This window comes from Anguilla rostrata, chromosome 11 (genome assembly GCF_018555375.3).
Source record: "Anguilla rostrata isolate EN2019 chromosome 11, ASM1855537v3, whole genome shotgun sequence".
In the NCBI taxonomy this organism is placed as follows: domain Eukaryota; kingdom Metazoa; phylum Chordata; class Actinopteri; order Anguilliformes; family Anguillidae; genus Anguilla; species Anguilla rostrata.
In genome coordinates, this window is record NC_057943.1 from 34,366,562 (window position 1) to 34,380,706 (window position 14,145).

General features: G+C 46.6%; 1 protein-coding gene across 4 annotated transcripts in view; it reads right to left on the minus strand.

Moving 5' to 3' along the window:
- lima1a (LIM domain and actin binding 1a) overlaps nucleotides 1–13,702 on the minus strand; it is a 36,385-nt gene extending 22,683 nt beyond the window's left edge. The window contains exons 1-3 of one of the 4 annotated variants that reach the window (XM_064299531.1): nucleotides 13,475–13,702; nucleotides 3,869–4,020; nucleotides 1,370–1,415 (exon numbers count right to left, since the gene is read on the minus strand). In XM_064299531.1, the coding sequence (XP_064155601.1) occupies nucleotides 1,370–1,415; nucleotides 3,869–3,990 (168 nt within the window). In that variant the 5' untranslated portion in view covers nucleotides 3,991–4,020; nucleotides 13,475–13,702. Of the gene's footprint in view, nucleotides 1–1,369; nucleotides 1,416–3,868; nucleotides 4,021–7,030; nucleotides 7,179–7,412; nucleotides 7,559–13,474 lie in introns of those variants that run through there. The other 3 variants (XM_064299528.1, XM_064299530.1, XM_064299529.1) reach the window with 3 other exon arrangements.
- Nucleotides 13,703–14,145: the final 443 nt, after the last annotated feature.

A 14,145-nucleotide genomic window follows, 5' to 3' on the forward strand; every position in this document is an offset into this window, starting at 1 on the left:
GCTCCTTCCCTGTTCCCACCCCCAGACCATTTCCTTAGGGAATTACTTTGGGATTTAGGAATGTTATAGCTCATAGTTTACAGTTTTATATGGCTGTTCGCTATATGAATCTGATGTGCATTAAAGTACACGTTGGCATAGGCTCACTTACTGTACGTGTAAGGGAACTTCAGCATTACTGATGTGGCGCTCTCTGGTCTGGGAATGCTGTTAGCCAAGCCCCATTCTCTGTCATTATAAGTCACTCTACATAAGAGCATCCGCTAAATTAATGTAATATAATGTAATGAGGGAGAGAGAGAGACATAAAGAGGGAGGGGGGGAGATAAAGCGAGCAGAGAGAGAGATGGAGGGTCAGATGTGGAAGTGGGCGTGGCCCCGCAGTTCCGGTCGCGCCGCGGACACGCGCCCTCCCGAGCACGCACGGGTCCGTCCTCAGGTGAGAGCGCTTACTTGTGGCCCACAGCGAAAGCGCGCGTTCCAGCACGCGCGCCCTAAAGCTAGCGTTACCGTTCGGAAAGGACGCCGAATTTCACTGGAAATTACGTGACCGTTGTTTCCCTGAACCTGTAGTGTTGTATTAACGGGAAAGCAGGAAAGGTTCAGTAAGCGCTCACAGGGATTTACCCCGGAATCATCAGACATCAGACCCTTACAGCGGCAGGCAGGGCACATTTAAACAGGGAAACCGAAAGTTTGAACGCAATTCACGATTAATGATTACATTCGCGCGGTCGTGTCCTTTAAGCCTGCTCTGTTCCGGAAAGTTCTCCTTGGTGCATTTCCTCTTGGTCGCCCTGGTGAATCTAGACAAAGGTCACTCCAGGGCTGCAGGCGCTCCAGACCTCAGATCAGATGGTCGTGTGGTCAAAACCCATTGCGGTGGGAAAACGCTGGCCCTGCCTACCAGCAGTAATGTATCGACGGAAAATTTTCTGCCCTCTTGATAAGTGGTGCAAGACTGTGACTTCAAAGTGATGGAAATTTGATCACGAAGATGTTGTTTTTCAGTGTAGGGATACAAAACGCTACATCCAATCTGGATCATATCCTATCAACCCTCAGAAAGAGACATTGCTTCAGCTTGTTCATTACAAATTAAAAAAATTATGTTTTCTGTCATATTGCGGCCACCAGTCAATAAATCCATGGCTGTTCATTGGTCACAGTGACTCTGACAAAACCATAAACATGTCCCCTCATACCACATTACTTTCAACACAAGTGGTAGGGACAGTGTAGAACAGCAATTTTGGTCTTTGACTGGTCAACTTGGATAAACACAGACCTCTGTTCTGCTTGTGTGATGTCAGTCACCTGTTGCTAGCCTGCCCCCATCCCAGGATCCTCTCTGTTCATGAATACTTACGGCTTTCCGCTTGTCCATGTTCACCTCTTCTGCAGCTCTCTGATACCTGAGGGGAGGTAGAGAGGGAGAGAGAGAGAAAGAGTGAAGTTAACTCAAAAATAACACAATCTCTCCCAACCCCCCAGACGGCACACTGAAAAAAGCGACATGAGATCAACATGGACGCTCTGTCACTCTCTGTCTGTGGGAGGTAGCTGCAATGAAGCGTGGAGATATTCAGCCTGTTGGGAAGAAGTCGCAGCGACTGTACATCACTTTACGCTGCACTGCGATAGAATCAGACTGGTATCAATAGTATCAAACAAAACATCATTTCATATGTCAGACAAAACAGTTTGCACAGGCATTGAAAAAAAATGACATTCAATATTTTTCCATTTTCTTCCAAACTCAAAGTCCTAGGTTTTACTCTTAAAATCAATATTTTTTATTTGCAATATTTATTTCTTTGCTCTCAATCTGAAATATTTCTTGCTTGATAGTGCTGACACAAATCTTGGTCAAACGTATGATGTTTTCTTTGATCACTTAGACCCAGATCTGCTTCCACGGTACGTGGTGTAGCTGTGAAATCTTCCCAATTGGCAAACTACCTCCACGTTATGTCATGACTACCTGGCACAGACAGAGCTCCTATGTCAGCCTTACATCGCTGTGCTGTCAGGAATCTTTCAGTGATAATAAAGAACACTAAATTAAACCACGCTGCCCTCTGCTGGTAAGAGGCAGCATGTCACACACACAAAAATTACCAACCTTAACATACAAGGTACATTTTTCTGCCCCTATATTATAAATCTCCAGTAGTTTATATATTTATATACAGCAGTGGCCCTAAATGGGTCAAACAAACTGCTAAAAGCAGGATGTGCAATTCTCAGTTCTACACCGAGAAACACCCTATCTAACGAGGGTTTAAAAGTCTCCATATAACTACATCTGCAGATTTCATCAAGCAAGGAAGACCGGACCTTCCCAAGTAACCAATACTGAAGTCATATTCAGAAACATGTCAGAAAACACTGGTCTAATGAAACGCAGGTGTGTGTGTGTGTGTGTGTGTGTGTGTGCGTGTACTGTACATCTACTTTGTAATTTATCACTTTCATTCACATCCTCTCCCATCCCCCCAAAATCGACCCAGCCTAGCTCCTGTAACCCCCCTGAAGCAGAGTGTTTCATGGGACCTCCCAGGGTGTGTGCACCCTGTGTGCTTTTCATAAGCAACCGCAGAGGCTGGTGCTGTACGGAGGCCATGATGGCTCTTCAAGCACGCTCAGAGAATACAGCTTTTGCAGCAATTTAGTTGGAGTGAGACCACGAAAGGCTCAGTGCAATCAGGAGGAAAAGAGAGGAAGGAAAACATGAATGAGAGACAGAAGAGAACAGAGAGGGGGGGCTAGAAAGAAAGAAAGAAAGAAAGAGAAGAACGACCTAAGCAACAGACCCCTTCTTTCAATAGAAGGCCAAAAATTTGTCAGGATAATTCACTGTGCTACAAAATAGTTAACAATTGCACTTCTTTCTACACTTACACGTTTCTGACTCTTAGAGTTAATAACCACTTTCCTTAATGACTTGAAGCTCGTAAAAGTCTCTTTGAGTTTCTTAAATCCGCAGAAGTAGTTGCACTGCAACAAGAGGATCAGCCTTAAGTTAATGTAACATAATAAGGTAACCTGTGTATGTGGGAAAGGCTGGGACTATTTTTGGCAGCCTGCCTGCTTAAAGGTAGAAAAGACTGTTGCTGCCGTAACTCTCGGTCATGTGAAAATACTGTGAGTGGTCAGCTGGGGTGGGGGTGGGGGTGGGGGGGGGGCAGGGGCACCGACGACGTGATAATGATAAACGACTACAGTCTGAGAAAGAGCAGGGCCAGGAAAGAGCGAGGGAGATCTGACAGTTCCGTGGCATTACACCTTTTCGCATAGCACATTTTCCTTCCGTTACATCTACAGCCTACATTTTCAGGCATTTAGCAGACACTCTTATCCAGATTACAGTTTACACACAACCCATTTACCCGGATAGTTACTGAAGCTAGGTTAAGCACCTTGCTCCAGGGAGCGAGCGCCTCACCTGGGAATCGAACCTGCAACCTCCAAGTTGCAAGCTCAGTTCCCTAATCGTAATACTACAGCGCCTCCCCAATGCAACCCAGCACAAGGATGGACTGCGGAGGCAGATGTGGTTTCCTGTGTGTGTGGGGCGGAATTCCTACTGCTACTGCTCATCTCTGTGTGGACTATGTAAGAAAAGGGCTGTAATTCCTACACAGTTCACCCAATATGGAAACACTCTCAAATTAAAGCTCAGAGTCCGTGTTCCGCAATCCATGCACCTAATGTTCATCGTTTAATTTTAAAGCCGACGTGCTGGAATACAGAGCCAAAACAACAAAACTTGTGTCACTATCCAAAGACTTAGAGATTGTTACTGTGTGCGTTTGTGTTTGTGTGTGTGTGTGCGTATGTTTATGCATGAGATGTATTCACTCACTTGGAGAAGCGCTCGGCGATGGCGTTGTTCTTCCCACGCGCGCTGACCAGGGACAGCTCCTTCGCGGTGATGCGCAGGGACTGCGATGCCCACTGCCGGCGGCTGAACACTTCTGCTGCCATCTTAGCTGCTGAGGTGACTGCACTGAAGACCTGGCAACGATAGCACAGAGTCTCCGTTAGCCCCACTGAGCACAGAGTCTCCGTTAGCCCCACTGAGCACAGAGTCTCCGTTAGCCCCACTGAGCACAGAGTCTCCGTTAGCCTCGTTAGCCCCACTGAGCACAGAGTCTCCAGGGTGTCCCTTCTCTCCCTGAAAATGGACAATTCCAGATCACCAACACCCAAGCCTGGTAGGCCTCTTGACAACATCCTCCTCCGATGCTCCCGACCCACCACCCCTGCCAAATATGTCCCCGGGTGGCTTGCATTTGCCAAAAAGGATGCCTTTTTGTGATGACCACTCCTGTTGCAGCTTGTGTTGTTGCCTTTGGCAGTATTAGTATATGTATGCCTGTCAGTAACGCATTGTGAATTTGAGAGAGAGACATAACTCGAGCCTATCAGCTCTCGCTGAGAAGCAGCAGGTCCCTGAGACACACACTTCATGTCAGTGTAATCAGTACACAGACAAACAGCCGAACCTACACGCTTTCATAATGCGTGCAATTAACCAGAACCCGATTAGAAACGTAATGGAGTCTCAAGATCCAGCGCGGACATTAAATAAACAGTCCGAGGAGAGAAACAAGAAACTCCTGGAGAACATAAGAATGCTTTATGACAAGAACACGCTAATCAGCCAATCACGGCTCGTCATTTTACCCACAGTCTAGAGGGCATCCAACACCAAGTGAAAGCCTGGTTTTGACCACCATTAGGGTCTCTGTTCCTGCTAATCGTCCACATTATTAAAACACAGAATCATTCCTCAGTATCAGACTAATTTAATTTCAACTAATATACCACTATGAAAGCTTGCTCTGCTGACATAGCTTAGCATGAGATAATAAGCAAGACCGATAATATTTCAAATGCACAAATGCCATTTGCTTTCATTTTTTATCCTGCATCACAATAAATGATTTTCATCATAAGAAAAAAATGAGGGAAGTTTCAGAGAAAAACCCTATTGGGGCAAATAACTGATAGGGGATTGTATAACAGGTAATGGAGGAAAAGAATTAAAAAATTTTGGGGAGAAAAAATCCTGGCATTGATAGCCCTGAGGCAGAGTGACATCACTTCCTGAGCAACCGCTTGGCGAGCACACTCACGCCTGTGCATGCGTGTCATTGCTTTTCAGCACTCAGTCACAACAGAGAGCAAAAAGAGCTGGACGGGGAGAAACAATGGCGTGAGAGGCGCTAAGGCGCTAACTCAGATTTTCGCAACACGGGCCGCAGGCGCACAAAGGGACAGCGGCGGCCGATGTCCGGGCCGGCCCAATCACATCGCGAGCTGGCAGAACGCGCTCGATCCGCATCGTTCCCAGGGACCGAGAAACGGTGACTCAGCGCGGAGTTGCTCAGTGACTCCAACCCGAGAGCGGGATTACAGGATGGTAAAAGCTCTGCGCACACTGGCACACCTTTCTCACCGTGTGATTCGTTCACACGGTCGCCGCGGCTGCATCTAGGGGGCATGTGAGCTCATCAGACGCTGGGGGGATACAGGTGTCTGGGTGCATGACTCGGCCTGACTCGGCCTGCAGCCAATCAGAGGGAGGGGCTGCGAGTTCACTTCCTGTCCAGGCTAGTGGAAGACTCTGTTCCATAATGCTGAGTTCTCAATTCATGTTTAAAAAAGTGGTATGTGTGTGTAGGGGGATGGATGTGTCAATGAAGTAAAAAGGGATTTGTTTTCATAGGAAATCAACTTTTTATTTCAACCAACAACCTGCCCAATAAATCAGTGCCTTTCAGTGCTAAGACATCATGCCCTGTACTTTTTACAAACTTTCCTCAGAACCAGTCAACACACAGGAGCCCAATATAATGCAGGGAAGAGTTGGCATATCTCATTGTCCCAGATTCACCTGAGAGTAAACTGAAGAATACGGACACACAAACCAACAGGCTTCAATTAAATCTTTGTGCAAAGAGTCAAACAGCAACCTGACAGTTTTCAGTTTTCTATGGGACTGGCCATTACATGTACATCCAACATTATTAGGCATTTAGTAGATGTTCTTAAACCAAGTGACTTTCACATACTGTATAATACATTTATACAGCTGGATAATTCACTGAAGTAGTTCAGGTGAAGTTCCTAGCACAGGAGTATGACAGCCCCCCCCCAACCAGGAATTGAACCTACAGCCATGAAGTATTCCATTGCCCTAACCATTACAGGATAGTCCAGTTATTTTGAGTAGTCAGCCCCAAAAAATCATACTAACTGTATGTATATAGTTTGCACTGTGAACAACTGACAGAAACAACACTATGTTCCACCTCTCTAGACATTTGAGTCCCTCCAATGAACAGCCACAAACCCAAATGAAGGTGACATGGTTTACTGGAACTATAAAAGCTCAGAACACACAGAATCCACACAAATAAACCGTGGTCCTCATTAAGCCAAAAAGCTAAAAAAGCAATAAAAACCAAGTGATAATTATTGATTATAGATTATTTTACAATCAGCACTATACTTATGTCACATGGTCTGGTATATTTCTCTTTATTTATCTATAAGTTTCATGCGATTGCGGTGTATGTCAAACAAGAAAAAAACAAGAAAATATCTTGTCTAACATCTGCTTTGAGGAAGACAGTGAACAGGTCCCATTCTTGGATAAGACAAAAAATCAAAGTAAACTGAATGAGAAAACTTCGTCCTGAATAAAAACTAAATGAATAAATACATAAATTCACAAGAAGAATCTAATCACACAAACAGACACTGACAACAACTTTGCTTCAAATCAGACTGCAATGACATAAGCAAACAAGGTTCACACTCTGGCATTGAAGCAACAAAACAATCAACTCAACACATGGCAACTTAACACACAATCCACACAAAAGCAAAATCAGGTAAACTTGCCAAACAATACTTATTTCTTCTACAAGCATCATTTGAATGTCAAACATGCCATTACCAAGAACATTTCTGCCTTCTGGCTACAAGAGCTCTTAGATTTCAGCAGAAAGCCTACCTGTAGCTGTATCTGTAATTGTACCTGTACGTGTAGCTGTACCTCTGGCGCTGTGAGCAGCTCAGATATTACAAGCCTTCTGCCTCGTCCTGTTTCAAAACCGCTGAATAAGAGAACGCTGAAGTGCACTGCCTGTGGCCCTTTGGAAGTTCCCCTCCTCCCAGGCACCCCCCCACCACCCCACCACCCCGCCGCCCGGCCTTGTGAGACTATGACTCCAGACAGAAGCAGGAGCGGAGGTCTCTGGCTGAGCCCGCAGAGACAGCGCTGCTGCTGCTGCGGCTCGCTCGTCCGAAAGTGCTGACAGAGCACTCACGCGCCTCTCGGGGCTGAACAGAACCGGCCGGCCCACTAACCCCAAACCCCCCCCCCCCCCACTCACCCTGCACTCTTTCACACGTCTCCTTTGTTCTTCTATCGGCTGAAGGCTGAGACCACTCTGCTACTCTCTCTCGCTCTCTCTCTCGCTTTCCGTTCTCTCACAGAATAGCCTTGAAGTGTGCATGTGTATCTGTGCGTGGGCAGGGCGAGGCGGGGTCACATGCCGTTCTACACCAATAACGACGCGGCATTGCTCTTCACCTGCCAGGTGTAAACCGTAAACCTCCTCCAAATCTGGCTACACAATAGGTTTTGCTTTTAGTCTCCACCCATTAGCTTTTACGGGATACTGTGCATGTGTGTGTGTTTGAGAGAGAGAGAGCGAGAGAATGTGTGTGTGTGTGTGTGTATGTGTGTGTACGCACACATGTCTGTGGATGGAATTAAGATAGAAGAGTCACATGAAAACTCTTGTGGAAACAGGGTCCCGGCAGCCAAGAACGATGAGTCACTAAGGAAAGACCTGTGCGCGGAAAGCCCGTTATTATCTCTTTAAATACCGTCGCAGGAGAGCAAGAGAACGCTCCTCCAAGCAATCTTTCCTTACACCAATACAGAGGCTAAATGACACACTGTCACAAAAATATTTAAACGAAGAAAGAAATCCTTGCACTTATTACAGCTCACGGCTCTTTCAAGCGAACCCCAAAGTATCTAGGGTTTTGCGGCTCGGAAACACTCGTAAACGTTGAACGACTCCCATAAATCCTCAGATTTCTCAAATTGAATCTTGCTCTGCAGCCAGAGGGATATCTTGGGTTCCATGAAGCCCACTGTCAGGTCGTGGAACCCGGCCGTCAGGATGAGAAACAGCCGGCTACGGTCAAGGAGGGAGTTTCCCTGACAACTGGCCATGCGACGTCCCGGATTGGGTAGGAGTGACCGGCTGATACTTGTCTGCTGTTGATTTAGTTAAATCTCATCGAAAGCTCATGGAAATGACCGACAAGCCGTATATGTACTGTTCCACTCCACTGTTCCTCAAAACATTAGAAGATTAGAAACAAATGTTTACCCTCCCAAAAGCGCGTCCCGACCCTTATCGGTGTGCCACGCCCAGCATAAGACCCCGCCGGGTCGACCGAAGGCGAAAGGAGAGAGAGAAGGATGACTCATGGGTGGGGAGGAGGGCTGAGAGACGGACAGAATGACGTGGGGCTCTGAGCAGTGGATGGGAAAACCATACTTTCATCTTCCAGAGCAGAGAATTCCCCTCCAGCACAATCTACCGGGTCATCTATGGGATTCTGGGAAAAAAAGGGACTTACCAGCACTTAGCATCCACAAACCCTGACCCCCAGCACACACACACATACACACACAAATACACACACACCACACACACGCATACATGTGCGTGCAGCCACACATGCACACACACATGAACACACACACATGTACACAGACACGTACACACACACACACAGATACACACACACACACCACAGACACACATACATGCGCGTCCACCCACACAAATACACACACACCACATACATGCGCACACACATACACGCATGCACGCACACACACACTCTGACGCAGACACAAACACACACACACACACACACACAAACACAGACACATACACAAACACTCTAATCAACACCCCCCACAAAAATACCTGCGGTCGATCTGACCATGGATTGGCCTCAAATGCAGCCTTTGAAAGCAGCCTTTCTCTCAGCTCAAGCCCATAATTTCAGAGACCACCTAAACTCAAACTCAAAGCACCCAAAAGATGAACCCGAGAGCTGAGCAATGCACCAGGGCTGAGGAAGACTTCCGTGCAGCAGATGAGCTCATAGCCCAGAAACTTCTACGACTCCAACTCCAACAGGCAACAACACGCACATGTGTTGCTTACCAAATTCTCAAGATGGCAAAAAAAAAAAAAAAATGAGGGCTAGTTTCTTCGGTCTTATTGGGCCAGCTCAAAGCTCCACCGCTTTCTATCTCATGTCATGCGTCCAAGTTCGGAATGGAAGGGGAATGGGGAGTGGGCTGTGGGGTGTGGAGAGCGTGGGGTGGGTGTGGTGTGTGGGGTGTAGGGTGCCGTCTGTAGGATAGCTGACTCTCGGGTCATATGCGACTCCCCACGCGGACGCGGGTTCGACCCCTGCCATGGCGGTTTCTCAGTTGTGATCCCTTCTTTGTCTGTTACACGACTCGGGGCTTGTGGTAACTCCAAAGCAGCTTTACAACAAGACCACATTACAGTAAGTCATAGGGCTGTCTCTGTCTTTATGCAATCACTACAATGTCAGGGCTAATACTGGGAACTAGCTGCCATTACTAGGATATTAAAGCCCCTTCTCTTTCTGGAGACCCCAGTGAAACACCGATCTTAATCCCACCTAGGGAGAACATTCAGCCGACAACACTGACTGCTTTAGTATTTCACCTTCATAATCCAAATCACAGGACCATCATGTGGAAGGTTACCCTCGTCATTCGACTGGGATAACACTGGACTGGAGTGCTGGACTCAATGCCACGCACCATACAACCATCTAACAACCAAACCACAACTCTCCTAAAAAACCATCTGACAACCAAACAGCTCTCCTCACAATCATCTAACACCCCAACAGCAACTCTCCTCACAATCATCTAACACCCCAACAGCAACTCTCCTCACAATCATCTAACACCCCAACAGCAACTGTCCTCACAACCATCTAACTACCAAAATGCAACACTCCTCATAACCATCTAACACCCCAACAGCAACTCTCCTCACAACCATCTAACACCCCAACAGCAACTCTCCTCACAACCATCTAACACCCCAACAGCAACTCTCCTCACAACCATCTAACACCCCAACAGCAACTCTCCTCACAACCATGTAACACCCCAACAGCAACTCTCCTCACAACCATCTAACACCCCAACAGCAACTGTCCTCACAACCATCTAACTACCAAAATGCAACACTCCTCATAACCATCTAACAACCAAACAGCAACACCCCCAACAATGTCTGAACAGTCAAATAACAGCACAGCGAGCAGAGAGCTTCACCCCACACCTCAACTGTGTTCACTACAAAGTTCTGCAAGAGCTGCTCAAAGGTACTCACTTCTTAATTTTATTTTGACATTTGGGGTGAAGAATTAAAACACAGAAGGGGGAGGGGACTATATGAACACAAAACAAATCATGTTGTTATATTTTTTAAATCCTGAACAGTACAGTACTGTTTTCTTACTGTCCTGGCAGTCTGACTTGAGAATGCAACTGGGACATAGCATTAGTTTTGGGAGGGTTGCCGCTCGTGAAGCACTGGGACGAGGCCATGTCCTGCAGGGAGATTTTGATTCTGAAACACACAGGCAACACCCCCCTACCATGCCCCCCCCCCCTCCAGTGAATGGCTACAGATTAAAGTCAGCTACCATCACGGAGGAGCCATCAGCAAAATACTTTGATGTTCATGAGTTTGTAGTTTGGCCCTAACGAGGCACCGTACAGCAGTAACAGCAGCATCCAGAGTCTCCCATGCAAGTGCGGGCTAGGTGGGGGCCATGCTGTACTGTACGTGGGACCAAAGGAGACCGCCTCATTCCTGAGACCTTGCTGTGTTTTTTTTTTGCTCTCCAAATGCAGTAAAAAGGGTGCACGTTCAGGACCGTCAGAAGGGACGTCCCATTAGAGCGGTGGTTCTTATCCCGCAACCCAGTCATGTTAGGTGATGTTAGGTACTGTAAATAAGATCAAGTAAAACTTTATAAAATTAATTTAGGAATTTCAAGACTGTATTTAGAGGGAAATCCCTCTTTTTGTCAGGCACTAATAACAAATATCACAGAGTATGCCCTATGCTTCATGAAGCATTTGTAACAATTAACTTTACAGCATGCTCCTTTTACAATGCAATTACAGCCTCCTATTAAAAATAAAATCAAGACTAATTAGGTTAGGCTACTGATTATTCAGTTAAATAATTGCTTGACTGTTAATCCAGGTAACTATGTGGAAGCAGGTTTCAAGTAATTATCCATTTAAGGGTGTGTTTTGCCCCCACCCCCCCTCTCAAATTTCCAGCACAGAATGGGATTCGTCCAGGACTTATGGACCATAATTCATTGCTGTCAGTTTTTTATCCGAGGGGAGAGCAGAGACGGGTGCCACCCATCTCTAATCCTCATTGGTCCCTTCACTTCCCTGACCTGGGGCCCTGGGGATGCGGGGGGGGGGGGGGGGAGTACACAATGGTGAAGGGGTCAGACCCCCCCCTCTCTCCCTTGCAGTTCCCCACACTGGGAAAATGTCCCGTATCTCTCACAGAAGGCACAAACAAATAAATCCAAATGCTAATGAAATACAGTAAAACAAGCAGGAGACGGGATGTTGTGTTTGGCTCACAACGTCCCCACCGCCCGCCCCCCCCCCCACTCCGCTCTGCGGAACACTGCCGTCTTCCTGTACAGGCTGGTCTGGTCGCCACACAGGAACCATGGAGACGCCAAGCTGGGCACGCAGAGCACAGAGGGAGGGGGATCGACAGGGGCCTGATTAAAGAGAAAACAGCACTCAGGCCCTGCCCCACCCAAAACCCAGGCCTTGCCCCATCCAAAACCAGAGTTTCTGCCCCATCCAAAACCCAGGGTGAACCCCATCCAAAACCCAGGCCCTGCCCCATCCAAAACCAGATTCTGCCCCATCCAAAACCAAGACTCAGGCCCCTTCCAAAACCAAGGCTCCGCCCCATCCAAAACCCAGGCCCTGCCCCATCCAAAACCCAGGCCCTGCCCCATCCAAAACCCAGGCCCTGCCCCATCCAAAACCCAGGCCCTGCCCCATCCAAAACCCAGGCCCGGGCCTATCCAATAACCAGGCTAAACCCCGTCCAAAACCCAAGCCCTGCCCCATCCAAAACCCTGGCCCTGCCCCATCCAAAACCCTGGCCCTGCCCCATCCAAAACCAAGACTCTGCCCCATCCAAAACCCAGGCCCAGACTCATCCAAAACCCAGGCCCTGCCCCATCGAAAACCCAGGCCAAAAACTCCACACCCCTACCTTCCCCAGATTTGGCCCACAGGGACCGTTGGTACTCCTGGGCAGGCTACCTTCCGCGCTCCCCTCGTTAGCGGTAATGAGAATCATGCGTTAAGTGTGCAGAACACAGAACTATTCCACATCAGCCAAGGTAAAGCACATGATACATTCCAGACTACTGGCTCTTTATCAACTCAGCTGTCATCAAATCTGTACCATTACATTATATTACATCACATAACATTCAGGCATTTAGCAGACAAACTTATCCAGGGAAATTTATACAGTTTACATATTTTGTTCCATTACAAAGTACAATTTATACAGGAGAATATGTAATGAAACAATTCAGGGTTAGTAGCTTTCTCAAGGGTACAACAGCATTCCACACCAATTACATCACCTCTAGGAAGTGGATTGTACCTGAAGGATTCTTATCGAGTGGTGCCAAAAGAGAGTGAATGAGAGGGATAAAGATACAGGGAGAACATACTTTAAAACAGAAAGTAAAACAGCTTTAACTACTAATTTCACATGAAAACCACTGCTATGAGCATACTTTATGTTAGTTATTGTGGCTGTCACGTTCTAGCCCACAACCTGGGTGCTTAGGCTAACTGTACGCTTTTTTAACCCGCAGTTTAACGGGGTTCGGACAAGTCTGGCCACGCTTCTCTCAGGTGCGTCTATGGCACGTTGTCAGGTAGAGAGTGGTGTAGAGGGTGAATAATTGCAGACGTGCATCAGTATCCCACACAGTATCTCTAACCCCACTCAGACCGTACAGACAAAAATGCCCACAAATAGTTTTGTTGCAAACAGTCGTTTGTTCCTTGTTCTCAAAAGGGACCCAAAATTAGCGATGCCCAAAAAACGCGTAACTTCGTCATCAGAAGCTAGAGCAAAAATATATACATGTATGTATGTAAATTGTTTTCACCCTCAAGCCACAAAAAACAGCCATCCCTACACATATCTGTTTGCCTAACATTAGGTTTATAGGAACGGTATTAATTCGGCGACTCGGCGGTGAACAAACTAACACACATTGTACTTACTTTTACAGATGTCAAGAAATCGATAACTTCAGTGGCACTTCCTCAGAGAAGAAAAAGACCGTGGTGGCGTTATTTACTCGGCAATTACAATTATAAGTGTTCACAAACTAAGTAAGTTCCCCCGCTAGTGAGCAAACAGATCCCCTCGCATCCTTCAGCTTGTGTCCCAACCTCCCCGGGTTTATTTAAAACCATGGGCCGGATCGTGCATGTCCAGCGTTCTGCTCTGATGATCTTAAAGTGCCAAAGACCTTACGCACTACGCCACCCCTTAACGGTTGAATGAAAATTAAAATGCACTCACTAATTTACACGTGTAATTTTCAGATAATGTAATCTTAAGCAGAGGCATTAAAAAAAAAATCACAAAAGTAGCTTAACGTTTCAGATTCTGAAAAATATTAAATTCCATCTTGCCTATATCAGCCACATAATCCACGTGTAGCCTATATTCATGATGGATGTTAGAACATACTTGCAGAGTAATACACAACGTTTATAGAAATTCTATTATTTTAAATTAAAAATCACAGAATCCATAGTGCATGAAGGCCTAATTAAGGTCTTGAGAACAAGGTGTGTGGATTCTTTAGCCTGTCAAGAAGTTAAATAAATGTATGCTGTTGAAACACTAAAAACCCATGGTCTGGTTGGTATTGAATCTGGTCCAT